At 48.7% G+C, this 26,658-nt stretch overlaps 8 protein-coding genes across 8 annotated transcripts; 2 read left to right on the forward strand and 6 right to left on the reverse strand.

The window, feature by feature from the left end:
* Positions 1 to 368: 368 nt before the first annotated feature.
* AKAW2_10832S (Zn(II)2Cys6 transcription factor) lies at positions 369 to 2,192 on the forward strand (the record flags this gene model as incomplete). Its single annotated transcript, XM_041691568.1, has 3 exons — positions 369 to 1,166; positions 1,222 to 2,025; positions 2,079 to 2,192. The coding sequence occupies 3 exons, from the start codon at positions 369 to 371 to the stop codon at positions 2,190 to 2,192; spliced, it is 1,716 nt and encodes a 571-aa protein (XP_041537552.1).
* A 725-nt stretch (positions 2,193 to 2,917) lies between these two features.
* AKAW2_10833A (putative amino acid permease) lies at positions 2,918 to 5,173 on the reverse strand (the record flags this gene model as incomplete). Its single annotated transcript, XM_041691579.1, has 10 exons — positions 2,918 to 3,135; positions 3,213 to 3,615; positions 3,680 to 3,802; positions 3,860 to 4,203; positions 4,269 to 4,389; positions 4,443 to 4,668; positions 4,718 to 4,793; positions 4,855 to 4,903; positions 4,959 to 4,979; positions 5,057 to 5,173. 10 exons carry the CDS (start codon positions 5,171 to 5,173, stop codon positions 2,918 to 2,920), a joined length of 1,698 nt encoding a protein of 565 aa, XP_041537553.1.
* A 2,572-nt stretch (positions 5,174 to 7,745) lies between these two features.
* On the forward strand, positions 7,746 to 11,882 carry AKAW2_10834S (putative nicotinamide nucleotide transhydrogenase; the record flags this gene model as incomplete). Its single annotated transcript, XM_041691590.1, has 19 exons — positions 7,746 to 7,842; positions 7,907 to 8,453; positions 8,505 to 8,594; positions 8,648 to 8,654; positions 8,700 to 8,762; positions 8,819 to 9,079; positions 9,127 to 9,244; positions 9,292 to 9,747; positions 9,800 to 9,952; positions 10,004 to 10,144; positions 10,189 to 10,350; positions 10,396 to 10,566; positions 10,610 to 10,864; positions 10,909 to 11,042; positions 11,092 to 11,238; positions 11,283 to 11,451; positions 11,496 to 11,684; positions 11,730 to 11,804; positions 11,851 to 11,882. 19 exons carry the CDS (start codon positions 7,746 to 7,748, stop codon positions 11,880 to 11,882), a joined length of 3,267 nt encoding a protein of 1,088 aa, XP_041537554.1.
* A 683-nt stretch (positions 11,883 to 12,565) lies between these two features.
* Positions 12,566 to 12,867, reverse strand: AKAW2_10835A (uncharacterized protein; the record flags this gene model as incomplete). Its single annotated transcript, XM_041691601.1, has 2 exons — positions 12,566 to 12,748; positions 12,811 to 12,867. The coding sequence occupies 2 exons, from the start codon at positions 12,865 to 12,867 to the stop codon at positions 12,566 to 12,568; spliced, it is 240 nt and encodes a 79-aa protein (XP_041537555.1).
* Positions 12,868 to 12,960: 93 nt separating this feature from the next.
* AKAW2_10836A (uncharacterized protein) lies at positions 12,961 to 13,266 on the reverse strand (the record flags this gene model as incomplete). The annotated part of the gene is made up of 2 exons (XM_041691612.1): positions 12,961 to 13,014; positions 13,069 to 13,266. 2 exons carry the CDS (start codon positions 13,264 to 13,266, stop codon positions 12,961 to 12,963), a joined length of 252 nt encoding a protein of 83 aa, XP_041537556.1.
* Positions 13,267 to 13,612: 346 nt separating this feature from the next.
* AKAW2_10837A (uncharacterized protein) lies at positions 13,613 to 14,589 on the reverse strand (the record flags this gene model as incomplete). The annotated part of the gene is made up of 2 exons (XM_041691623.1): positions 13,613 to 14,105; positions 14,171 to 14,589. The coding sequence occupies 2 exons, from the start codon at positions 14,587 to 14,589 to the stop codon at positions 13,613 to 13,615; spliced, it is 912 nt and encodes a 303-aa protein (XP_041537557.1).
* Positions 14,590 to 15,590: 1,001 nt separating this feature from the next.
* Positions 15,591 to 16,571, reverse strand: AKAW2_10838A (uncharacterized protein; the record flags this gene model as incomplete). The annotated part of the gene is made up of 2 exons (XM_041691634.1): positions 15,591 to 15,798; positions 15,853 to 16,571. 2 exons carry the CDS (start codon positions 16,569 to 16,571, stop codon positions 15,591 to 15,593), a joined length of 927 nt encoding a protein of 308 aa, XP_041537558.1.
* Positions 16,572 to 19,745: 3,174 nt separating this feature from the next.
* On the reverse strand, positions 19,746 to 21,233 carry AKAW2_10839A (uncharacterized protein; the record flags this gene model as incomplete). Its single annotated transcript, XM_041691645.1, has 1 exon — positions 19,746 to 21,233. One exon carries the CDS (start codon positions 21,231 to 21,233, stop codon positions 19,746 to 19,748), a length of 1,488 nt encoding a protein of 495 aa, XP_041537559.1.
* Positions 21,234 to 26,658: the final 5,425 nt, after the last annotated feature.

Raw genomic sequence — 26,658 nt, forward strand, 5'->3', positions numbered from 1 at the left:
CCCCCCCATACTTAATAATCCGATCATCATCTACTAACGTAACTAGTGGTCACCACTGCTTCTCCGTTAACTACTAGTTAACTACCTTCTTACTACGGCTACTAATTGCCAGTGCTTCGGCTTCCTTTTCAAGTCTTCACTCACCCTTGTGACTTCCATTGGATTGTCCCGTCGCCCATTATTTCCCTACAGTGATTTTCTGATTTCAGGGACTTCCTTTTGACGCACTATTGGTCTCTCCTAAATGGTTTAACTGTCGACGTCCGCCGTCTGACCTCGAATTTCTCTGGTCGGACACATCCGCCCCTCATTCACCTTCATGTCGCTACCCCACACCATCTACTCGTATCTAGCATTATCTCCTACACATGGAAGTTCATACGTTGGTTTGTGCGCCGGGGAAGCCTCTTCCCCCCGCACAACCCCAGCTTTCCGCAGCCGCAGCGCCTGAGAAAAGAAAGCGGGTCCGTCGATGGCATCACCGAGGATTTACAGGCTGTTCGACATGTCGTCGACGCCACGTCCGCTGCGACGAAGCATCGCCGTCTTGCAAAAACTGTACACGCCTGGGTCTTGAATGCGATGGCACTCAGGGTCGTATGACCTTCAAAGTCTACGGACCGCCGCAAGCGGATTCGTCTCCCGCCACCGCCAAGAAATGCGACAAAAAGATCAAGAGCGAAGGGGACAAGCAAGTGAAGCAGGAGCCAGCAGGAGACGAGAATGAGCCCTTCGAAACATTAGTTGTGTCTCCAACAACTGTGTCCGACCTGAAGCCTATAAAATATCGCTTTCAAGACCCCATCTCTCCCGCCGAGTTTTTATCCTCGTCACTGGACTGCGTCGAAGGCCGGTATTACACTCATTTCGTCGACCAGGTCTCTACTCTACTCCTCATCTATGATAATTCGAACAACATAAATCCCTACCGAAGATTCTTCCCTGAGCTCGCTCGATCCTCAACGTCAATGGCTAGCGCTATGCAAGCCATGGGTGCGTTGCACCTTGCCAATACATCTAAAGGGCAACAGCGAAACAAGCACTTCCAACAAGCCATGAGCAATTATGGCGAGGTTGTCAAGTCCTTTAGAACCCGATATACGGACCCCAACCACAGCGTGCGACTTACGGATTTCGCCACCTGTCTTTTACTGTCACTGTTCGAGGTGAGTCCCTTGTTGTTGACCTGGGCATAACGAGCACACAAAGCTAATTAATCAGATGATGGATTCTCAACATCACAACTGGGCTATCCATCTTAAAGGAGCCCGAGAAATTTACCGAATACTTTTCACCCCTAATGACGACCCGGACAAAGAAGCCAAGCGCCTCGCTGAAATCAATCACCCACTTCGACCCTTCCTCGTATCGCTGCTCTCATACTTAGACGTTGCAGGTGCCTGTGCCACCAGTGAGGGAACCGTGGTGGAAGGCAGCTATTGGACAACACACGGAGGTGGCTGGGAGTACAATCTGGGTACACCAAGCCTGTCGACCGAACAACCTGCTTATAGTCACCATCTTGTTGAATTGCGCCAATGTTGGTCCGCTATGATGGAGATTCAAGCAGCCATCAGTGCCTTTGGAAAAGCGAAACAAGATGGTCTGATGCCGTTCGAACAACAAGACTTGGTTTATCACGAGCTATTACAGCGGCTGGTACAATGGCGTCTGAACGCACCACAGGCACTGCAGATGTTAGGCGAACTAGATGATGAGAGCTTGCGACAATATCCATACCCCGATGTCCTTGAGTATGCCGGGTGTATCGAAGCATATGAAAAGGCCACCAACATATTCCTACATCGGGTTGGAGCAGCAGGCCGTCCTGATATACAGCCCCAAAGGGCGCTGTTAGACATGCTTGCTACGCGAATCTTGGCGTTGATCGGAAAGCTCGCAAAGGATGTGGGTCAGTTGGCGGTACTATGGCCACTCTTTACAGCTGGCCGAGAGTCACGGAACGAGAGCGAGCAGAAATTTGTGCGGCAGACCATGACTGATCTCCAGCGGTTCGGGTTTAAGGTATGTCAAGGATGCACGTCATTGAGGTCAAATAAATGCTAATACGACTGCAGAATGTTGATAAGGCCCTCGAGGAACTGGAACAAGCGTGGTTCAAGCAGCGAGCTTTCCCAGAAGGTTGGATTGACACTATGGACGATATACGCTCCTCAATCCTCCTCCCTTGAACAAAACCGCTTCGTGGCTCGCTGATGATATTCTCTGCGATTAACGACCGCCCTGAGCCATCTTGCCATGGTATTTGACGATTTATAATGGACATAAGTTATATGGAACGGGGAAAACACGGAGTCTGCGTATTGGTGTAATACTGGCGTTATATTGGGGAACTAAGGGTGTTCGGCTGGGCTGGACCCTTAGACTTGGATTTGCGGAGCGTGAGGAAATATTCTTTGCAAATGGTTTGAATATATGTGCTGTTTGGGTGACGGATTTGTGCTGTTTTTATTCTACTGGAGGAGTGGGATCACTGTTGTACAGATACAGGCAAGGCTTACTGAAAGTCATATATAGAGTTACACCTTGGCAACCGTGAGAGCCAGCTGCTTCTTACACTGCCTGAAATAGAACAAAATCTAGTATCTGATATCACCAGGAGTTTATCTGTATGCATCCATCTGTAACTAAAGCAAATCACATCAAATCTCTGGGTATACCTAAACACTTCTAGGCTCTATCATATCTACAAAGCAAACTTTTTCCACTCAAACATAACAGATGGGTTGGGGGGAGGGTGCAATGCAAGCAGTCCAGTCTTTCCTGCCTTCTGGCCCCGCCGATCGATCAGTCAACGACCATCTCAACCATTCAACGCAAAACTAGCATCACCACAACTACCACTCGTAAAATACAACATATAAATTACTGCGGCGTGCGCCACGCGATATTGCACTCAGTTCTCCTCCCTCCCGGAGGAAGACGTCGTCGCCTCAGGCTGTTGTTGTTGATGATGATTATCACCACTACCAACTTCCTCGACAGTTTCGGTTGCAGCACCCTTGCTATCGATGAAATGCGAGATGCGGTCGATAGGCAACCAGGCGCTTTCGGGGGTGATGAAGTAGGAGATTAGAGCGAAGATGGTCACACCGGCCATGATGATTGGGGCGTCTGGTTAGAAAGAGAGAGAGAGAGTAAGTAAGAAGATGTTTTGAAATGAAGTGAATTGGGAGGGGATGGGTTCTTACAGTTTAGATTAGCACCTGTGACGGGGAACTCGTAAGGAGAGAATAGCACAGCTACCACCCAGCCGTTCCAGAAGACACCGATGAACTGGAACGGCTTGCTCCAGCGACCGAGACTCCACTCGGGCTTGGGGAAGCGTTTCGGGGTGCAGAGGAGTCGGCCGAGGCAGATGAGGCCGTATGCGGCGGCGCTGGGAACTCCGGCGGCGGAGACGAGAGATGTGAAGGCCACGTCGGAGGGTAGCAGCGTGCAGCTGATGAGTGCTGAGACTCCCCAGACTACGATGACGGCGTTGCGGGGCTGGCCGTTGTGGACTTTGGAGACCCAGCTGGAGAAGGGGAGGACACCGTCGCGGGCGACGGCGAAGACGAGGCGGGAGGCGGCGACGATGGCGATCGCTGTGTTCTGTAAAGTGGTTTAGTATGTGAATATGTGGTTTAGGGAGCTTGTGGGGGGATGGTGGACTTACGAGCCACAATGCAACTATGCAGATGACGTTCATGAAGATGTGGCCTCCTTTACCGAGGACGACGGCGTAGAGGGGCACGAATGGTTGAGGAGAGCCGAAGGACATGAGAGTGTCGTTGTCGGGCTGATCATGTCAGTATGGAGCTGTTGAATAATCGTTGCATGGAAGTGGGGGACTTACTGCACAGAAAAGGAACAGAATGATAGTTGCTAGACCACCAATGCCACTGACGACAGTACTCCAGAAGATACCACGTGCTGCCGTCACCGAAGCATGCTTGGTCTCTTCTGCAACGTGACCAGAGGCGTCGAACCCGATCAGGATACCGGCAGTGGCGAGGTAGGAAAGACACCAGTTCCAGCCTGCAGGGGCACCTGTGGCGTTGTAGGTGGACATGAATGCCTCTTCAGCCGTGCGGAAACCCCAGGTGTTGGCGGCGCCAATCGGCAGCCAGATGACATTGAGGAAGAAGTCCAGCATGACGATGAAGGACGAGAAGTAGAACACCCATTTGAAGAACCTAGCTTTAGGACTATAAGCAAATGAACAGAGAAAGGATAGGCGCAACCAGTCTTGGGATTGAACATACGCGGCAGGTAGTTGAGAAGTGCGGCCAATGCTAGCAACACTTCCGTGCAGATCCACTGGACAGCACGGAACTTGACACTGGATGTGTCTTTCGGGAAGTCGACGTCGAAGACTGTCAATTCCTGTGGCGCTGATAAGTAAACTATCTTGAAATATCCGTGAGAGTGACACTCACCGAGAGCATGTAGTTGACAGCAGATTGGGTGTTGCTAGCACAGAAGGTCGTCCAGGCAGTAGTACTCCACCAAGCAACCACAAATCCAAGTAGCCTTCCAAAGCGAGGGCCTCCAGACTCTGCGGCCCACAAGTAGATAGAGCCCGCGGAGGGCGAGGCAGAGCATACCTCCGCGATGACAGCAGCGGTAATATATGTGAAAACCAAAGTGACTAGATAACTCGTCCTACACCGAGTGAGACACGATTCATTGCATGGGCGGTGGTAGAGCCTACCAGTAAGCCAGGTTACCACCTGCTGCGATACCTGTACTATAAGTGACGCGCACTCCTCCAACAAAGTAGAGAGCAGCTAATCATGCGATGTTAGTGACCTTCATGGGCCTAGAATCCGCCGTGATCATTTCACCTACCGAATGTCGTCGAGAAGTTTTCAAGTAATGTGTATGTCCTATGAAGGACCTTTGAAATTTATTAGACAAACCTGCATGCAATAGGCTTGCTAAGGCTGACTCACTGGCTTATAGCCCATAGATTTCTGTTGGTAGTATATCAGCGATTACTTGTCCGATATCGATACTCGATCGCTGAAAGGAATGCCACTGATTAACATACCAGTAGCTTTGCATCTTCTCGGGACTCTGCCTCGCTCCTGACCTCTTCTCCTCCAACCGGAACAGTGTCAGGGTCGACGACGAGCTGCGAGTGTTGTTGGTGAGGTGATGGGGCCATGGCTGCCGTTCTGGAAACCAAGGCCAATGCTCAGAGGCTCAAAGGTCCACGTCCAGGAGCGTGCTGATAGAATAATTGAAAGTGAGGAAGTTAAGTGAAGATGTTTCTGTCGCAAGTCAGCTGAAAATTGATGATAGACGATCAGGAACCTGCTAACCCCACTCTGTAAGGCGTAAGACAGCAAGAAAAAAAAAAGGAACCAAATTAGCCTAGTGGATAAGCTAAAGCATTCGTGCTCCCGGTTTAAACGAGTCAAGATGTCACCAACACTCCCCAGTCTAGCAAGGATATACACTTATCCAGTTCCCTTGTCTTCAATTCAATCTAGTTGACGGGATAGATAGTTGAGGGTTGACCGGAGATGTCTGCTCCGCAAGAGCCAACGGTGAGGGAAAGAAGAATTGTTGAAGCTCACTTTTGCGCTCCACTAGCGAGCCGGAAGAGCACGCAAATTCCAATCAGGGCCTGTGGGTGGAAGGATGCGACCGCCGTGGGTCGAGAGAGTGTACCTTAACGAGCCAAGCAAGAAATTAGCTCTGGTAGCATCACCGCAGCGGAGCCGTTCCACGTTTGCGTGAGCCCGTTCGGCCGTGGACGGATCCTTTACGCGCCCCATCGCCTGCTGGGGACAACGCGTGCATGCATGCATGAAATTGTTTATCAAGTTGGCACTCGATCTTTCTTGATGGATATAATGATTCGCGAAGTAGACGGGGTGCCCTTTCGGCGCACACAAGACAGCGATTGCTTCAAACCGGTTGAGGGAGGGTGTCAATCGCATCATCATGATTTATCTCCATGCCCCACCATGAGTGGAGCGGGATAAAAAGCCGTGCGAGGGGCCGGCCATTACCAAGACCTGGATCTTAACATCGATTCGAGGCCAATTCAACCAACCGTCACTCCAATAATGACTGCTAGACAATATCCAGTTATTTTGCGACGGGTATAAAATCGAACAGCAATCAACGCGGGCTTCCCTGGCAGGAGGGGATTTCAAGTATTGCCTCAGGCAGCACCATCTGGAAGAACATGCACGTGACCTCATGGATCAACTTCTTATCAACTACACTTACCATCTAGATCTTATCCTATCAGTATAAATGCCGGGGATGTTTTTCAGCTAGGACCAGTGTGTTCCATTTTGCACTACCCGCAAGGATCATATGTTACGCTGCATAGCACGGACATCCCATCCTCCACCCTGACAGCCCGAGCTCGCTGGAATCAACATTCACGTGGACAGTCGATCATCCGATTTGCGGAGAGGTGGTTCCTCTGGCTTTGTGGTTAGATGCCATCAATGGGTTGTTGTGCTAATATATGATTCTGGCAGCATTTAGGTCTGAGGTCACTAGTCGAGCGGGAAAAGATGCCTATAAACAACGGTTAAGTGTTCGGGAACTCTTTTATGATCAAAGCCGCAATTTGCAAACGCAAATGATGATGGAGGCGTCTATACGAACAAAGAAGCTGGCAAGTATTCAATGACCAACTACCCTGTCTGGCGATTCCACGAGCTCACACGCCTGAACGAGCCGAGTTCACTGCCACCCTTTTGGAGAGCTGGCAGATATCCCCGCCGGACAAGGTTATAGCTGGACAACTGTTGTGATTCACAATCTCCGAAGGATGGCTCGTGCCCGTCGCACGAGATAGTGATATGTATTCCAGAAGGGTGCTCTGCATGATATGTACAATTATCTCCGATGCGGCGCCTAGTCGGCGTTACATCCGGTTGCGGTTGGGCCAGGATTGTAGAAGTAGGAGGACACAGCTTGTCCGACCCGGTTAAATAGTAGCTCAATTGTACCGGGATGAGCTCCAAGTCTTCAATGTAGATCCTCATCAGTTAACAATTCGTTGCAGCACGGGTAATCAGGTCAAGATGATATGAAGACCTTCTTGAGATGGTATTGTATACACAGATATGCGACAGCGGCACGATAGGACCCTATTAATGCAGTCAATACCAGCATAAACCATGAGAAAAAGTGCATGGTGGACGATGCCTGATGCCAAGCGGGAGTGACAGCTCAGGCTCCGCGAAGCCGATGGCCAGTCAATGGGCCTTCCCCGCGCGGCTTCCCCTCATTTCCTGCAAGTCTTTGGTCACATCACCCACGGCTACTACTATCGTTCTTCAATCCTATGGAGGTGAATTCCGGTCACCGGAGTCATCCTTTCTTTATGCCAAGTTTAGACTCGTGGATAATTGGCATGTTGTGTTCCCGCCATCCCTTGCGCGACGGTGACCTCCCCGCATTTGGAACGATCAATCTCTCTCCTGATTGAATCATGAATCAGGAGTTCTCCCCATATAGCTGTACGTGCCTGCACTCTTCAGCTGATATTCGAATTCACTAACGTCTCTGATTGAATGGGTTTACAGTTCGAAACAATAACCCGCCGTCCTGCCGTCCTTCCTAGCCTGCCCTTCTGTCACACCACCCATGTGGCCCAGACGCCCCCTTCTGCCACCTTTGCAGCATTGAGAGTGAGTGGAATGAGGGTTTCTGTGGCAATAGCTTCTATCATTAGAGTCGCCTTGCGTTAGCTGCCAACTTCCGCCATGAGTGTACCGCTGTTTCTGCGCTCGGCGCTGTTGCCATGCCGAGCAGTTCCTGGAGCCTATCCACGGGACTCCCGCTCTATTGTCAAGACCACTCGTGAGTGCTTTTGCTAACCTCATCGAGGGTGGGCCTCAAAACTTACTGACCATCGTCGCCTAAGTGCAAGTGCGATGCCTTCCATTGTTAGCCACCAGATACAACGGCCTTGAACAGCTGCCACTTCCGACGTCGTCTCGCAGAAGATACGCTACTGCTGCATCCGCATCGCCGTCCGTCCCAGTCGTACCTTACTCCGCCCTGACCGTTGGTGTACCTCGTGAAACATACCCGAACGAACGTCGTGTTGCCGTGACCCCTCAGAATGTCTCCCTGTTGCTCAAAAAAGGATTCTCGCGTGTGTTGGTAGAACGCGGCGCTGGAGAGGAAGCCAAGCTACACGATCAAGTATACGAACAAGCTGGAGCAACACTAGTCGATCGGGGTTCAATATGGTCTCAGAGCGACATCATTTTGAAGGTCCGCAATCCTCAGCAGCAAGGTCCCATCGACGAAATCGGAGCACTGCGCCAGGGAAGCACGGTTATTTCGTTCCTGTATCCGGCCCAGAACAAGCCACTGGTCGAGAAACTTGCTTCGCGTGGCGTCACATCATTTGCCATGGACATGATACCAAGAATATCTCGCGCACAAACATACGACGCCCTTAGGTATGAGCCCATTCATACTGGATACTCACAATGCTGACCACTTAACAATAGTTCCATGGCCAATATTGCTGGGTATAAAGCTGTCTTGGAAGCGTCCAATCATTTTGGTCGGTTCCTGACGGGCCAAGTTACTGCCGCTGGGTAAGTGAGTTCTTACATGTCTCATACAGATTTACTAACAATATGCTACTTAGAAAGGTTGTATTCAGTTCTCTTATGATAGGCTATAATACTGAGACGTTCTAGATCCCCCCAGGCAAGGTTTTGGTTATTGGCGCTGGCGTGGCTGGTTTGAGCGCAATCGCATCTGTAGGTCTTTGTTAACGCGTCGACACTGGAGGTCATAATTAACGGGCATCGTCTAGGCTCGTCGCTTGGGAGCTATTGTTAGAGGCTTCGATACCCGTTCTGCTGCTCGTGAACAAGTCCAGTCCCTTGGTGCCGAGTTCATAGAGGTAGACATCCAAGAGGAAGGATCAGGCCAAGGTGGATATGCCAAAGAGATGTCGAAGGAATTTATTGAAGCGGAGATGAAGCTTTTCATGGAACAAGCTCGGGAAGTAGATATCATTATCACGACTGCTCTCATCCCTGGAAAGCCTGCACCTAAGCTAATCACGAAAGAGGTAAGAACCATATCCCAGGATGCATTGAAATCTACTCACAGTCCTAGATGGTTGCTGCAATGAAACCTGGATCTGTCATCGTCGATCTTGCCGCGGAAGCAGGCGGGAACTGTGAAGCAACTATACCTGGCGAATTGACTAAGTTTCAAGATGTGACTGTTATTGGTATGCGGCTTCCAAGTGTTAAGTGATACAGGACTGACAAGTTCAAGGATATACTGACTTACCGTCGCGTCTCCCAACCCAATCATCTACATTATATTCCAACAACATCATCAAATACCTTCTGTCCATGTCCCCTAAAGAGAAGTCCTTTGGCATTGATTTAGCAGATGAGGTCGTTCGCGGTTCTATTGTTACACACGATGGAAAGATCATACCGCCAGCCCCACGGCCAGTGCCACCTCCTGCACCTAAGCAAGAGATCCCCACGCCTGCCAAAGAACAAGCAGAATTGGCAATTTCGCCTTGGCAAAAGGCTACGCGCGATGTTACTGCCACTACCGCTGGTATGGGGACTGCTCTTGCTCTGGGCAAGGCTACAGGACCTGTGTTCATGAGCAACATGTTGACATTTGGTCTTGCTGGTCTGGTCGGCTATCGTGCAGTGTGGGGTGTTGCGCCAGCTCTTCATTCCCCCTTAATGAGCGTTACAAATGCGATTTCTGGTGAGTATGCCGAATATTCATTCCGTTGTTTTACTAATGCTGACTGCCTCAGGTATGGTCGGAATTGGCGGTTTCTTCATTATGGGCGGAGGCTACGTGCCCAGCACGATACCCGAAGCCCTAGGTGCTGCTTCAGTTCTACTGGCATTTATGAACGTATCGGGTGGCTTCGTTATTACCAAACGCATGTTGGATATGTTCAAGCGTTAGTGTTGGAGCAGATAATGTTGACGATATTCGCTCACACAGTGTCCAGGTCCGACTGATCCGCCTGAATACCCTTGGCTTTACGCTATTCCAGCTGTGCTGTTTGTTGGGGGCTTCCTTGCTGCTGCCAGCACTGGAATGGCGGGGCTTGTGCAAGCCGGTTATCTTGTCAGCAGTGTTCTCTGTATTGGTAAGTGCCTTTTGTGCTGGCAATTCCATTGCTAATATCAGTAGCCTCGATCTCGGGTCTTGCTTCTCAGCAAACTGCTAGGCGTGGGAATATCCTTGGAATACTCGGAGTCGCAGCTGGAATCATTGCTTCTTTGGCAGCTGTAGGGTTCTCGCCCGAAGTGTTAACCCAATTTGGCGCGGTGGCTGGCCTAGGTTCTGTCGCTGGTATGTAAAGCACTCACATGACGGACTTTCCTAACCGGTCAACAGGAGCTCTCATAGGACGACGAATCACACCAACTGGGCTTCCCCAGACCGTTGCTGCTCTCCATTCTGTGGTTGGGCTCGCGGCTGTCCTTACAAGCATAGGGAGCGTAGTGGCTGACATCTCTCACGTATCCACATTGCACATGGTGACGGCGTATCTGGGCGTTCTGATCGGTACGTATATCCCACGTGAGCAGGAACTTTCTAACCGTAGTAGGTGGTGTTACCTTTACTGGTTCTATTGTGGCTTTCCTGAAGCTCGCCGGACGTATGTCTTCGCGACCAATGATACTACCTGGTAGACACTTGATCAACACGAGTCTGCTTGGAAGTAATGTGGCCACAATGGGAGCCTTTGTTACAATGGCACCTGGATCCCCAGCGATTGCAGCGACGTGCTTAGGCGCAAATACCCTGCTTAGTTTTTTGAAAGGTTATACTACGACCGCTGCCATTGGTGGGGCTGATATGCGTAAGTGCTCGAACCTAGGTGACGTGCCTTGCTGACCAGCGCAGCGGTGGTGATTACCGTTTTGAATGCATACTCCGGATTTGCTCTGGTTGCTGAAGGCTTCATGCTCAATAACCCCCTCCTCACCAGTGTAGGCTCTTTGATTGGAGTTAGCGGTTCGATATTGTCCTACATTATGGTAGGCATTCTCGATTAGACTATTGCTCGGAAGATTCTAACCATGCCAGTGCGTCGCTATGAACCGCTCGCTTACCAATGTCTTGTTTGGCGGCATTGCAGCTCCTCAGCAAGTAAAGAAGATCGAAGGCGAGGTAGTCCAGGCAACTGTCGACGATACCGTGGAAGCATTGTCAAATGCTGAAAGCGTCATAATTGTGCGTATGAGCTTTGAAGTGATGAACATGGCTAATGGGTATAGGTTGTTGGATATGGCATGGCTGTAGCGAAGGCGCAGTATGCCCTGGCTGAGATCGTGCGTATGCTACATGCCAGAGGTGTTACTGTGCGATTCGCCATTCATCCTGTTGCAGGCAGGATGCCAGGTCAATGCAATGTGCTTCTGGCGGAGGCGTCGGTTCCTTATGATAGTAGGTACAACACCCGAGCACCTCGGCGAGGCTAACCAGAATAGTCGTGCTCGAAATGGATGAGATAAACGATGACTTTCCGGACACTGACGTTACCCTTGTGATCGGTGCTAATGACACGGTCAATCCAATCGCCCTGGAGCCTGACTCGCCGATCTCGGGTATGCCAGTACTGCATGCGTGGAAAAGCAAGGAGGTTGTTGTGATGAAGCGCAGCATGTCCAGCGGATACGGTAAGTGTCTTTGACTCATGGGATGAACAAGCGCTAATCGTGCAGCCGACGTACCAAACCCGATGTTCTACATGCCTGGAACAAGGATGCTTTTTGGAGATGCCAAGACCTCTTGCGATGGTGAGCTACCCTGCTAATGGATGAGGACAAATCTAACATGTTGCAGCTATCAAATCTGCTCTCGAGGCGCGTAAATAGTTGCTACTAGTTTCCTGGATTTATTAGTTCATGCTCTCTCACATTGGCGGGACTTTGGATGATTTGGGATGATTCTAGTTACATTCAAGTCCATAGTACATTTGACAAGAGCAAATACAAGGCCAATTCTTACGTATCAAGCATCACTGCCTCCAACCCCAAAATAGCAGATACCTTCCGCTTCACATGACCGAAAAGCGCCCAACAGTATCATGCTAGTCGACGAATGTATCGTAATGAGCTCCTTCTACATTGTCAAACGCCTTCGATAGCTCAAGTTCTCTGAGATCCGAAAAAACTAAAAAAGTCCCAGAAGGGCCATCGGCACTACTATATGGCACTGTAGTGTGGTGTGTCTATTCGATTTAGTAATTTGGTTGCTTCACCCGATAGCTCGTTATAGTCTTCGCCATTTCATTGGGGACCGACGACACTTTTAGATCTGCCGCAACTAATAAGTGGTGCAGCAACTGTCATAAAGCTGCCGTGCTTGCCTATCACGAGTAGTAGTAGTAGTACAACCAGTTATGGACACAGAGGATCTAGAGGAGTGAAATCATATGGTGGTGACTTGCATCATCCTTTACATAGATAATTCATGTCGACATCAGAAGAGAAGAAAAGCAGAAGCAGTCCTTCTTCTTCTCTGCGTTTGCGGTGTGTAATGTTCAAACTTGGTGCACTCATTGGTAGGGAGACAGCAACCAGCCCACATAACCGGGATCACCCGGCAACAAGCGCAACAGCGTTTCGGCCTCGTAAGCACGGCGATCCTCCAGTGAAGCCTGTAAGCCAGGATGGGGAACAGACTGGGCGAGCAGAGTATGACAGGATTTAATAAACTTGGTGTATTCGCCAGTAAACTTCTAATAAAACATCAATGATAAGACCACGAGGACTATATTTCTTAGTTATAACAAGGACTTACATGCTTCGCGGTCTTAGTGCCCTTCAGTGAAAACTCGCAGGCATACGCGCCTTCCATACTATCAAATATTTTTGAAAGAATGTAGACCTCTTTATAGATAATCTGCTTTATATTGCTATTTCAGTAATCTTTATCCAGAATAACAGCGGTCTACTTGATAATCTCAACAAGATCACGGGCGTTTCCCAAGAGACCAGTCACGGGCTTGACAGATATCAGCAAATCGCACATATATAATATAGGATATACAAAACCCACCGGATCACAGGTCTTATTCCCATCGGCACAGAAGTAACACAGAATGAATACTCGTGTATCGAGTAGGCAGCTGATGTTGTATGCGGTATCTTCTTTGGGGTCGAAATTGTTATTTACATGTCTCAAGCAATGCATACAAAAGTTGTATCGCGCCTTGATGGGCACATCGCGCTTTGGACGTTGCTTTCCCTTAGGCATCGTGGAGTAATCGAAAGCGAAACCGATGCTTAGCAATGCAATGGTAAGGGCGATGAGGAATAGAGAGCAAGACGCAATCGAAAAGGAGAAGAAACAGCACAGAAAGCAACACGCTTCGATGCTAGCAGGAGGAGCTGTAGAGGAGAGGAAGAACACGCGACTTTAAGGCATAGGTATGGATTGTACAATTTGTCGGTCTTATCGACCTGAGAATGAAAAGTTTTCTCGGTCTTTTCGACCTGATGTTGTCATAAGTCTCGGTCTTATCGACCAAAGAATGAAAAAATTTCTCGGTCTTTTCGACCTGAGGGTGCAACAAGTACATTTCATTGCGACCTGGTGTTAGTTAATTCTCTGATAACGGCTGGCTCATTGCCAAGCGTACTAGAAGCTCAATCGGCGCAGTCTCCTTTTTTTCGAAGCTGTATAGCTTAGACTGTAGAATAAGCATCCGAGTCCCACGCATACAGACATGAAAACAACGGAAATTCTGGGGACCCGGAAATGACAGAAGGAGAAGAGGAAACGTCTTTTCATTCCCAAACTCCCGAGGCATGGACTTTATAGTCTCAATATCCTCCTCAAACAAAGCCTTATCTTCTGGAACCCGAGGCTGAAGAGCCCGGCATTGCATAGCAGATATAATCACTGCGAGTTCCTCGTAGAGCATGGAGCTCTCTTTCCCGCAATGCGATAGAGCTAGGCCAATGGTAAGATGGGGATAGATACGGTGGCCATCAACCATATCTGGCTCGATCCGAAGAATTGTTCCCCATTGGTCGTGAACAGAAGGGTATGCCCCAAACAGCATGCAGCCTAGATAGAACGGATCGGGCCAGCTATTGGAAATTCTTTAGTTAGATGATATAGTTAAAAGAGGAACCTCATAGCCTCTCGCACTTACTGTATGTTTTTCAGTTTTCTTTGCCTATGTAGTCGTTCATCTAAAGTTTTCGCGTTTTCTCTTACTCCGCATTGACTCACGGAGTCTTCCACCCAGCCTAATAAATGGTAGGCCCATTGGTATATGCGGTGTTTCTGGGAACTTGGCGATTCACCGGCAATGGCGGGGTCGTAGTCCCTCATTCTCGGCTGTTTTGACGGTAAAATGGGGTACTTTTCAAGCTCCGCTCGGGACATGGGTTGAAAAAGAATTGGGACATCAGCGGGAAACAGTGTTCGTGGCCCATATATATCTGCTCCTGTAGTTCTCTGTCCTTCATTTTCAAGGTTTTCAAGAAAATATAGTCCCATATGACTGCGATCAATTTGGTACTGATCCAGGACTATATCACTTACTTGATTCTCTAAATCCACCAGCATTTCAGGAGTCTTCACCACCAATTCCTCCAAAGACGTTCAATTTGCTCAGCTATGTTGTTGCTAGGCATTTTGTGGTGTAATTTAATATGATGGCGTTCTCGTTGTTAGAATGGTTGGTGGTGTTGAAGAGTGGTGTGTGTGTGTGTGTGTGTGTGGTGGGTGGGCGTGGCTGGTCACCTGATACTGAATGATTCACTGTCTACGCAAGCTTTACCATCAATACTCCATACCATGTAATAAAGTAATATTAGTACTAGGCTCCTCGGCACTGAGGCGTATCAACAAATGGTAGGCGCGGGATTGTGCGCAGCTCATCTGGCGTTCTCTGAAGCCTGTAAACATATCAGGATGATCTATGCGAAAATACCCATGAGAAGGCTCTTAACAAGTAGCCTAGCCTAGCTGCATGTCGGCTTGAAAAGGAAGTTTGGAAGGCTGCTTATTCCGTATTGTCTGTCCACCTTGCTGCAAGTCCGTAGCCAATAGCCTCCGTCAGCATGTACGATACTCGACTAAGTAGTTCGAATAATAACTACTAAGTTATGAGTAGATGACCGTATGTTAATGATCCGCTATAGGCTAGCACGTAGCAATGAAGTTTGCATATGATATCTGCAAATTATTTCTTCGCCTGCCTTTACTATAACTCCCTATGTCTAGGAGCCAGAGCATACATTCAGATTCGTCTACAAATATTCTGGCTCTCTGGTCTGTCGTTGTGTTCTTAGCACAATAAGAGCGCATATATCAAGGCCACTTTGAAGCCGGTCTTTGCGACCTGGCATATATTAAATCCACTCTGACGCCGGTCTTTGCGACCTGGCTTATACCAAGTCCACTCTGACGCCGGTCTTTGCGACCTGGCTTATAATAAGGCACTCTGATGCCGGTCTTTGCGACCTGGCTTATAACAAGGCACTCTGATGCCGGTCTTTGCGACCTGGCATATATGTAACCCACTCTGAAGCCGTTCTCTGCGACCCAGTATGCTGGATGTATGACTAAAGTGAAATAGCAAGCAGGATCGTAGACACCTGCAATACTCGGAGTCTATCCGCTATACTGTAGGGACCGTATCTTTGCATCGTCATCAGGCTGGGTTGCCTCGTTCCACCTCCACCACGGCCATCTAGGTAGTCTGCCCAAGAGTTGTCATATCCTGCAAAGGTTATCCATATTTCGCATCCATACTTTGAAACAAGAACCCGACTATGTTAATTCGTTACCAACATGTTCATATTGGTTAGGTTGCGGGTGGCTTACTGGTGTTCATTGATACTTCTATCAGTATCAGGATACTGGCTGGCCCAAGCAACAACTGAAGCAGCCTCCTGCATATCGACTGCCTTGCCCATCATATTGCGAGGGTATCTCTCGCATTTAATCACAGACTTGATGTTACCTGTCTGCTTATCTTGCAATTGACCATCTGTAATGGCAACAAACTGGGGAGGAGACTCGCCTGAACGAAGATTATGATTACCGAATGTTCCCCTCAAACGGATCTTGGTGCTACGCCACTCGGAGGTAGTCGTGGTAGGTAACAAGGAAAGCGCCTGGAGTAGCTTGATCAGACTAGAATTGACAGGAGTTTTATCAGAGCACTTAAGCGGATCAGTCCCGTTTCTAAGGCCTTCCAGTACTTCCCACTGTTGAACGAGAGTAGTGCCAAATTCTCCCAGGCCCCGGAAGTTGTTTGTGCCGACTTGGTTGAGGTAGGCTTGAAAGCCTTGGGACATTGCCAATGTATCAGAGGCTGTAGTTAAGTCAAGACCATAGTCAGCAGGATTAAAATAGTCTGGGTGAATGGATTCGGGGCATATCGTTCTAAAGAGCATAAATTGCTCATCGTTGACGCAAGATTCTGACTGGAGTTTCTTGCAGTGTCGCAGCGACTTGTGCAAAAGGCCGGCCCGCTTGGCATATTGTACCCATTGCTCTCTGTTGCAAGGAAGGTCATCGATAAATTTTTCGAGAGACATGATCTACAACGAGTATCAGAAAGACAAAAAGACAAAGACCGTGTTTATGGGTGTGTATGAGAGTGTGTGGGTGTGTGAGGAGGGTGCTTATCTTGGGAGCGAAGAGAATGTAGAGGAGACTTCAGCAGAACTCATCCGTCTGACAAGCAGCGCCAAGTATACTACTAGAGGCAGGCACGTCCCGGTGTACTGTAATTTAGAAGTATCGATACACCGTTTTGAGCGGAACCGCTGGCTACACTCACCCCGTTACGTCTTAAGAATTCCGGAACGTCAAGGTTCCGTGTCTCATTCTTAATGTCTCTTTGAAAGAAAAGGCAGGCCCCCTTGTTGCTGTATATGGGGGTCTTTCAGCCATATACCACGCTTGTTGTCATTACTTCAAAGCTGGTGGCTGCGAAATAGCAGGCTGGGCACAGCGGAGGCCCAACAACAATCTGGCTCGATATAACAGCACAATTACCATAGTATATACCATCTCTCGTATATCCAATACCCCACACAGCCTAAGATCGTACTTTCTCTTTGTCCTACTAGGTGATTGAGACCTCCATCTCCTCAGGGGAGCGAGCCCAATGACCCAGAGGCCCATTTGACTTGCACTATAGCTGGTGAGGAAGCCATTTTCAAACGAGTACAGAGAAAATTGTGAGAAATGGGCATAAATCGGGTTATAGCCTCTTCTTCTTTCATCTGATACTCAAAGTCAGCTTTTCAGGTTCCGTTCCATTGTCAAACTCTTCTGGAACCCGAGGCTGAAGAGCCCGGCATTGCATGGCAGATATAACCATTGCGAGTTCCTCGTAGAGCATGGAGCTCTCTTTCCTGCAATGCGATAGAGCTAGGTCAATGGTAAGATGGGGATAGATACGATTAGAAGCTGTGTTTTTCTTTCCGTAAACACTCGCCACGTGAAGGAATCGGTCTCCAGTGCCCTCCGCAAATGCATTTCTTTGCCGTCTACGCTGTATTCAATATCAGCCGACTCCATTCAGGAGCCCTTGATGCACCCTGCTTAGGTGGTCCTGTGTACACTCCCAATTGACGGTTAGGTGGTCAGCGTGTCTTCTGTCTCGTTTTAGCCATGTCAATTAGAATATAACATAGCACTATTTGCGCGGTATTTCTAAACAAAATGTACGAGGAGCGTCAACGTAACTCATTTAACCAAAGAAGTCACATTTCGCTGTGAAAGATTGCTTCATATACAATTCGGGTTGCCCATCATATGTCTAGCAGATACAATTAATAATTTGCTGGACAATGCGTGAACGCTAGAGTCCCGTTCCAAAGAAGGAATGACTTGTAGATGGTTAGTGGGTTAGAAATTTTTCTTGTTGTGGCTGCTAAATCCGAGTAAACCAGGGAAAACCATGATCGATAGAGCATTATAGATGTTCTATGACTATATGTTGGAGGTTGCAAAGAGAGAGAGAAGAAGGAGAAGAAGAAGGGGGAAAGGTGCCTTATATACCCCAGCGCCGCTCAAGCGAGTGCATTAACTAGTCCAATCAACGATGAATAACATTCCATCCTCATTCATCTCCCAGCTTCGCTTACAAACCATCTATCCATCCAATCAAACCATTCCCATTGAATTCCGTTCCCACATAATATCAAGGCATATTCACCCCATTCCCCCGTCCTCCACTTCACAATGATCATCATACAGAGATGAATAGACACGACTCATTCCCCGAACTTGCCACATCGCTTAGCAGCAAGAACAATGACACGCTCAGCTGAAAAGTCACGCATCCCGGCTTCCCACGAGTCAGTTGTTCCCGCGCAAACTCTCCGAGTCATGTCATGTCAAGCCACGTCAAACCCACAAAAAACCATGAAGAGATATGAAACCCAATGCAATGCGCAGATTGATCGACAGGCAGACATGGCATTATCATTCGGACTTCGGCACCAGAGCCCGAGCCCTAATTCCGTGCATCATGGTTCGTACCAGTCAACTAAAACTAACCGATGGGGGTGGATTGGATGGATGAAACCATCCGGGAGCTGAACGTGGCTCGAGCGAGCGAGCGAGCCGGTTAGCGTACCATTGATTATCTACTCTCTCTAACTGACTATCGAGGTATCTAGACACTAAACAGATACTTAGTTAGTAAATACTTAGTTAGTGAGGTTGGGGCACATCAGGTTCTAAGCGACGTGCCCGTGCCCTCGTCAGGGATCCACCCGTATATCCTTCATTTGAATTTATCCTGTCTACGTACCCTGAAACTTGGATCTGGATGCACGGGTACGTAGTCTAAAATGAAGTGCCGAAGAACTAAACTACCTATCTATCTAGTGTCTACTGGCTTCCCGCGCCAATATAGGGTTCATATAATATAGATTGTGTTTAATATACTGTGTGTATTGTTCGGGCGATCTTAATCTATACTTTCGTACAATTCAATATATTTAGATTATGTTGGGGTCGGGGATAGGGGTTCAGGGTCATTACTTGATTATATCTGTCTAAGATTTTATTGAAATTTCCAAAGGAGGGAGAGAGGAGCGTGGGTGTGTGTATGAAAAGGTTTACGAGCAGACAGCAACAGGCAACTACAATCCAATTGACAATGTTTGGTACGTAGATCGCAACCGAGATGAAGTGGATCGGGGAACGAGTCAGATCTCATCGCAGGTTTTCCCGTATCCAGATCTGACCCAAATCTTGGGCCGGTCAGCTGGGTTGGTTGGTTTCCCGTGGATGAAGGCGGTAGGTGCCGCAGATGGATTGCCGATGGAAGGATCGTGGAAGATTCGGTGATGATTGACGTGACGGGTACTTATGCAATTGTTTCAGCGTGATGATCTCGAGTCAGTTTAGTGTTCGTCTACTTTGTACATACGCGGGAGGAAATGAAAGATGGATAGACAGAGATGGTATGTTCAACATTTTTGAATGGGCCCACTCCGGGAAGACCACTGCTGTTTGTTTCCTTCTTATAGTACAGAAAATAAAACACTAGAGTAATATAGTAGCAGGAAAGTAGCATCCAGTGCGAATAAACAAAAACCAAATTCAAATCAAAGTAGCCGCCTGACCCAGATCCCTAAACCCTTAATCCCGCTAACCGAACGCCGTCATAGCCGGTTTGCCCCAAACCGGTAGTTAAAGAGATGAATATGAAACACTAGTTCCAACAAATTGACAAACAAAATTAAGCATTAGGACTTTTGAATGGTGGACTTTCTCCGCCCTCGCAGCATGAACCCCATGAAACTCTTGGGAGTTGTTGGGAGCGGTTCGGTTGTCGTGCTCTCGAGCTTGGGTTGCTTGCTGCGCCGAAAACTCTTCTTCCGCCGCGCCGTCTTGGCAACTTCTGTCTCGGCGGTCTCCCGTGGTTCCAGACTGTGCACGCTCTCCACTTCCGATCGCAGGCTGCTGGCTGAGTATACGCTCGATGCGGTTGAGCTCTTCATGATCGAGTTACGCAATGGCGGCCGCTGTGAGATGTTGCCGGGGACGCTCGACACGCTGTATGATGAACCCGAGCGGTGTCGGTTGAATGTAGGCGAGGAGTAGTATGGTGCTGGACTGGATGTGCGCGAGGGTGGCTGGCTCATGTCCGAGCTGGCGATCGAGTGGGACACAGAGGTGGACCGAGCGTGGTACTCATCGCTAGGATATGCAGGGGTTCGTCTGGTGCTCGGGAACAGAGAGTAACCACCACCAGCACCACCGACACTTTGCATAGATGGCGGACGGCGGAGGAGACCCGCTTTGGGACCGCGGTTCGATGCACTGTCGGCGGACGTCTGCGGTCGATTCCACGTCATAGCACGCGAGCGCATGGTCATCGGCTGGGCAGTTTCAGGAACATCCGCGAGAGCTCTGGGCGTTGTGAAGGGGTCCGTATCGGCCCGTTTGGGGGCTTGTTTCGCATATTTGCTGTGCAGCTGCAAGCTGCCGCGCTTGATGTGGCCCAAGTAGTCGGGCCGTTTGTCGCTCAACAATGGCTGTGATTTGGTTCCTTGGTTCAAGGAATAGAGTCCTTGGCCCGGTGGAAAACGATCGGGAACGTCTGCAGAAACAGCAGAAACTGCCGACATAGGTTCAGGTTCTTCGACCACTGATCCGTCGGTGACGGGACTGATTAGGATTAGATTAGGTTTGGCGCAGGGTTCCACAAATTTGACCTGCTCTGCTACGAGCACGTCTGTCTCTTCATCCGACTCGCTGAGGGCCGGAGACGGAGATCGTGACTGTTGCGACAGGGGAGACGCCGGAGGTTGGTAGACTGTTGGTTGAAGGAAGATGGGAGATTGCAAAGGAGAGGTAGCACTAGGGGAGGGCAGCTCAATGATCACGTCGTCATCGTCGTCAAAAATGTACGAATCTGGTACAAATGTCGTTCCACTGCTTCGTTTCACCGTATCCATGGATACGGGTCGACTTTGTTTACCGGATGGATAGGCTGACAGAAGGCGGGCGAATGACGACTTGTCGACTGGCGACTCTGGGGAATTCACATTGGAAAGCTCATCTGCACTAATATCCGAGTCGAAGGGACCGGCAGTCTTGATAGGCGAAAAGGCATGGTCATGGGCCCCATATTCTGATTCTGACGTCTCCTCTTCTTCCGATTCGTAGCGCCGGGGAAGCAATTGTTCATTGAGATAGTCCAAATCCAGAGGTGTTGTAGTAGAATACATGATGGCTAGTGGTGGAGAGATGGATGTAGAATGGGAAGGAAGGAAAAGGAGGATCTTAAGGAATAAAAAGAAAAAGGAAAGATGATAAAAAGAAATTAATTAGAAAAAAAGGGGACCCTCTGTGCGCCCCCGAGGTCGATAATGAAAGATTATATGGACGGGGATATGGGTGACGTGAGAGAGGTGAGAGAGGTGAGAGGGATGGTAGCAATGCAGTTAGTGTTGTCAAGGGTCACCCATGCAACAACAACAGCAACGAGGAAAGGAGGAGTGAAAGGAACGTGAGATGACGAGAGATGGAGAGAGAGATGAAGCGTCACAGAAATAGATGTTGAAAAAAATCCGCCAGGGGAAGCCAGTAAGAGCCGACAGGAGGCAAACGGATATCAAATATACCGGACAGGGACCAGACAGGGTATATTGACCACACGGGATGGCATGCTCGAAACGGAGTGGATCCGACCCTGGAGGTTTGTCTTGAACGAAGCCACCGAAATGCCATTCGATCACACAACCTCCGGAGTGGACGGACCATGAGCAGATCCACCGTGACGAAGGATACTAAGATACTAACAAACTAACTAACTAAAAGGGAGGGAAAATAGTTAGGGAATTTGCAGGGAATGGAAAGAAGCAAGTGTGCATGACACGTGCGCCACCACCAAACTTAGGCGCTTTACACTGAGATACTTACTCCTGTGCCTCGCCTATCCCGAATATACGTGTTGGTGACCCCTAAGAATCCAGGACGAGCCGCGTTAAAGCTTCACGGGAATGAGGGGAGGGCGTGCTTACGTCCTCTCTCCATCCTTACCTGACTCTCCTGCAGCAGCGAAAAAGTGGTCCGTTGCCTCAGGATGCTCGGGATCAGGGACGTGGACAACCCTTGCATGCGCGGTTCTTGACTAAAACCCTGGCCAGGAGCAGCAATGATAGTCGGGGCTCGGTCATAAGTAGCTATCTTACTGTGTACGGAGTACGGAGAAGACGGAGAAGGTTAAACTAAACAGAAAAGAAGAGAAAGGAACCAAAAAAGCTATCCAAGAAATTCGGGACTCGTTTGCCGGGGAGGAAAAAGTCTGGAGAGGAGTCAAGCGCCACGGGACCCGATATTGGATGGATGGGGAAAAGGGCAAACGAATTAGACGTGTCCACGGGCGCAGTCGGGAGGTCAAAGGTCAGTGCTTGACTTTTTCTCTGCCAGTTTAAACTAAACTCTTCATCTCCAAATGCAAATGGAATGGGCGTGGCGTGCAGATGGCGGCCACATCTAGATTGCTTTTACTCCCGCCAAGAATCCAGCAATCCGTAGTCAATTGGGGCCATGTGGATGCAATTCTTCATCATGCCTGTATTTTCCCCTGTCCTTTCTAACCCTTAAGATCCTTTGTATTATTATCACAAGTCACCGTTCTCTTGCTTGCTTTGTGATACACGCTGTTACTTTCTCGGAGTTAGTTAACTAACTAGCATCTTAGTCACAGCTTTAGTCGGGGCAGAGCAAAGTGGTCGAGCGTTGTTGGGGGATCCACTGCAGAATTCGCAGGCAGTGGAGGATCCCCTTTTTAGCGGTGGTTGCTAATTATTGGGAAAGTCCCCCAGAGAAATGACACGGCGCATTGATCCCATCTTTTTGATAGACCTAGTCTAAAGTAGGATGGATTCACTCACTATGTGTCTATTCCTCAACCTCGATCTCGATCGCAGTCATCATCCCAATTTTCCATCAATTGCGGTACTACACCAACACCCAACAACACCCGTTATCAGCAAACATCAACATAAGCGTCATCATCTCAATCTGATACATTTCCTGCCCCTGGTTCCTGGCATTGGATGAACTCCGGGAACCGTTTCCCAACTCCCAAGCAACGCCGCTGCTCCAGCCCAGTGGAGCATGTCTAATTCAAACACACCAGACCCCTCGAGCAATGGGAGAAAAAAATCAAAAAGAGAAAAAAATAAAAAATAGGGAACTATCTTCCCGTCCGGTGTTCGTAAAATTTTCTTATTTTTTATTTTTCTTTTCTTCTGGTTACATGCGTTCCCACCCCCTTTCTTCCTCTTCCCACTCATGCCCACTTTTCAGTGGGTGGTCCGGTTCATGCCGTGATGGGGTTATCCAATTGCCCGACCGTCGAATGGGAGAATTTTCGCTTTTTCTTTGGTACACACACACACACTCTCTCTCTTTCGCATGGACTGCGAGATACCCGCAGCAATAGACGCGGACCTCCCTGCAGACGGGATGCATCCAAGGGAGGTTCTGCATCCACTTACGGAGTCGAGATGCTGGTGGTGGTAGTATAACAAGCAAGTGAGATCACCGGGTAACACAACAAATTAAACAGATCTCCAGGACTACAACATATAGTAAGGGGAAGACCCCCCCAACAATTGAGTAAATAAACAAAAGTAATCATACATACACTACACAGTACTACTTAACTAGGTACAGAGTAGAAGAAGAAAAATAAGGCAATAGGTTGAGGAAAATCCATCAATCAATCCAATCCAATCCATCAGTGCACACCGTCGATGATCCCCGCCGAGGCGGTTGGAAAATCATCGGGCGTCATCGGTAGATTAACGACACCCCGAAATAGATATGATTGTCGGATCATCACCGCGGTCAGTCTCCGTCTATACACGTACTTTCACTCTAATCAATCGTTCTCTTAGTGGGAGACGGGAGCAGAGCCGAGTGTGAGAAAAAGTCAACGGCCGAACCTTCTCCGGACTTATGCAGGAACGCAGCTAACGGTGGTTGCAGTATGAAACAGCCGAGCGGCATGAGAGGGGGGTCGGCCAAGGGGGATGGGCTGCTAAACTGCCAACTGCTAACTGTTAAGCTAATTGCTCACTGCATGAGCGGATACGGATTTCGGCACGGTGGGAGACTCCGTTCTTGACAAAGGATTATCTGTCCTTCCTAAATTGTGTACAGTATGTGTGGTGTGTACGGAGTAGATTATAGGGACCTAGCTAACTAGCTAGCTCGCTCTCTCCATCATCGCCAATGGGCGCATGTGGCTGGGATGCAATGCACAGATAAGACATACATACTTACACAACTTCATGCCGGGCATCGACGGAGCAAGGACATCGCGGAAGTCCCCTTATCGACTCGACTACTACTACATACTTACTCCATGAGGTGAAGTGAAGTATATTTTTAGCACCTCTTAACTTATACTATTGTTCCTCCTTACTTCGTCTCAAGTGGTCTTCGCTGATTTACTTACTTTGCCCCAGCCAAGCGACCACAGCGCAAACAAACTCACCAAAATGTCCATTGTCGCTGGTCTTAGCGCAAGATTGAGTTGATAATCATCACTGCCACCGACGCCAATGCTCATTTGACTTTCCAACCCCATGATATATCTCCAGACTTTTCCAACCCGCATGTCAGTGCACATCACCAGACGTATCATCTGCACGACTCCCCAACCACCCAGACACGATGATTTGACTCGAGTCTGACGTGGACGTGAAGTTTATGGCTGCCACCACTCACTCTGCTTTCTATGGAGGTTTATTTTGGGGACGCGACATCACGCCCCTGAATGATATGCTATACTTATTGGGTTCAGGCTGCTGCTTTAAACTCTAGGAAACCGGTTTCCAGTCATCATGTATACATTCGTCACATCGCATGGACAATTCCTACTGCATAACCAGCTGAACGACCGCAGAAACATCCAGCTCGTATCGCGCGAACCTGTTCGAATAAAGTTACGTCGACAGACCTGGATCATGAAACATTCACCCACACACACACACACCCACAGTTCAAGCCCCAAACAAGGTTACCGGCAAAGATGCCCTATCCTACCAAGTTCTCATACCCAATATATTGATTTCCTATGTGCAGATAAGAAACACTTCAGTTGTGGTACAACATTCGGTGATCCCAAACCCCCGGGTGTCTCAATGACCAATTAGCGCTATAATGGGCGTTTCAGGTTAGCTATATATGGATGGGCGCGCGCCAACGCTCGATGATGAAACTTCGGACAATAACCTTCTTGCATGGTGTGTCCACTACTATTTTCCTAGTAGACTAGGTTTGTGTGACAGTTGCAATAAAAGTGGAGGGGGTAAATTGGAGGGTGGCTGCACTTGTTGGGGGAGGGGGGCGGATTATCCTGTCTGTGTGATGTGATGAGTCGGGTTACTTTGCTTACATACCTTTCGGGCTAAGCAGAAGGAGGGGGTACGGACTGAATATCACTCAGGGGAGAATTACATGTCTTGTCTACTGCGTGAAAGACAAAAAAGTTGCCGGGACAGGGGGGGATGGGGGAGACATACTGTACCGTGCTACTGTCATCTCATCACGTACCACCTACTCAGCACAGTCCCTCGACAGTCCACACACTAACAATCTTCTACCTATACTACCACAAGACAAGAAAACCCGGAATCCAGAGACAGATAGAGACATACACTCCGGATTACTTTACCCACCAAGATGCTAAATGCTAAGTGACACTTACCTTACCCACTTACCAGTCGAGTGGAGTCATTCCAACGGCGCACTTCACCAATCTAGGTAGCTTAATAGTCCTTATTGTACAACTAAATGATACTAAGAGGGACATTTTTAGAAACAGCCACCACCACCACTACCCCCATCACCACCGTCACACCCACATAGTAGTAACCTACCTAGCACAATCACACAAGATAAAAAAGGTAGCAACTATTGAACGCCCCAGTCCATGTCCATCTTACTTAGTGCTACGTTACTCCCTCCCTCCCAGTTCCACTTGAGCTACATTAGTTAAGTTGAACTATCGACTCTAATCCCTGTTTTTTCTCCCTTCTTCTTCAGAATTTGTCTCGGCACTGCGGTTACCGTTACCGAATCGATGCATGGCCGTTTTATACCACTGCACCAGTTTCCATACATACTATCATTCACTGCTATTGGTATAGTGTACGCAGCAGCTATAGTGGAGTCGTCGGAATTAAACTAAGTTAGGTAAGTGGATTTTGCTACTTGGGTAAGGTGGAGGTGAAAGTGAAGGCTTTTCTCCCGTCGGAGAAGGGGAGGGTGACATACCATACCATGCCATTTTTTTTTTTTTTTTTTTTTTTTTTTTTGCCTTGGCAAATGGATAATGATATGATATGACAGGTGGTGGGTGGGTAAGTGGGTGGGGACGGATTCTTTCTTTCTCCTTCTTTTTCGCTTTACTGAGATAAGGGGAGGGGATGGGGGGTTTTCGTGAGGAATGGCATGCGTGCGTTGGACGTGTAAGTAGCCTAGCCTAGCCTACTTGGATTATCTTCTCTGTACAAGGGAGGAGGAGGAGGAGGGAGGGGATGGACGGATGGAGGTGTCAAGTGCGGATAAGAAATCAGGGAGGGGTTGAAGGGAGGTAGGTACCTACTCCGTAGGTGTCTGGGTCTTGGCACA

Source organism: Aspergillus luchuensis, chromosome 1, assembly GCF_016861625.1.
Source record: "Aspergillus luchuensis IFO 4308 DNA, chromosome 1, nearly complete sequence".
Taxonomy (NCBI): domain Eukaryota; kingdom Fungi; phylum Ascomycota; class Eurotiomycetes; order Eurotiales; family Aspergillaceae; genus Aspergillus; species Aspergillus luchuensis.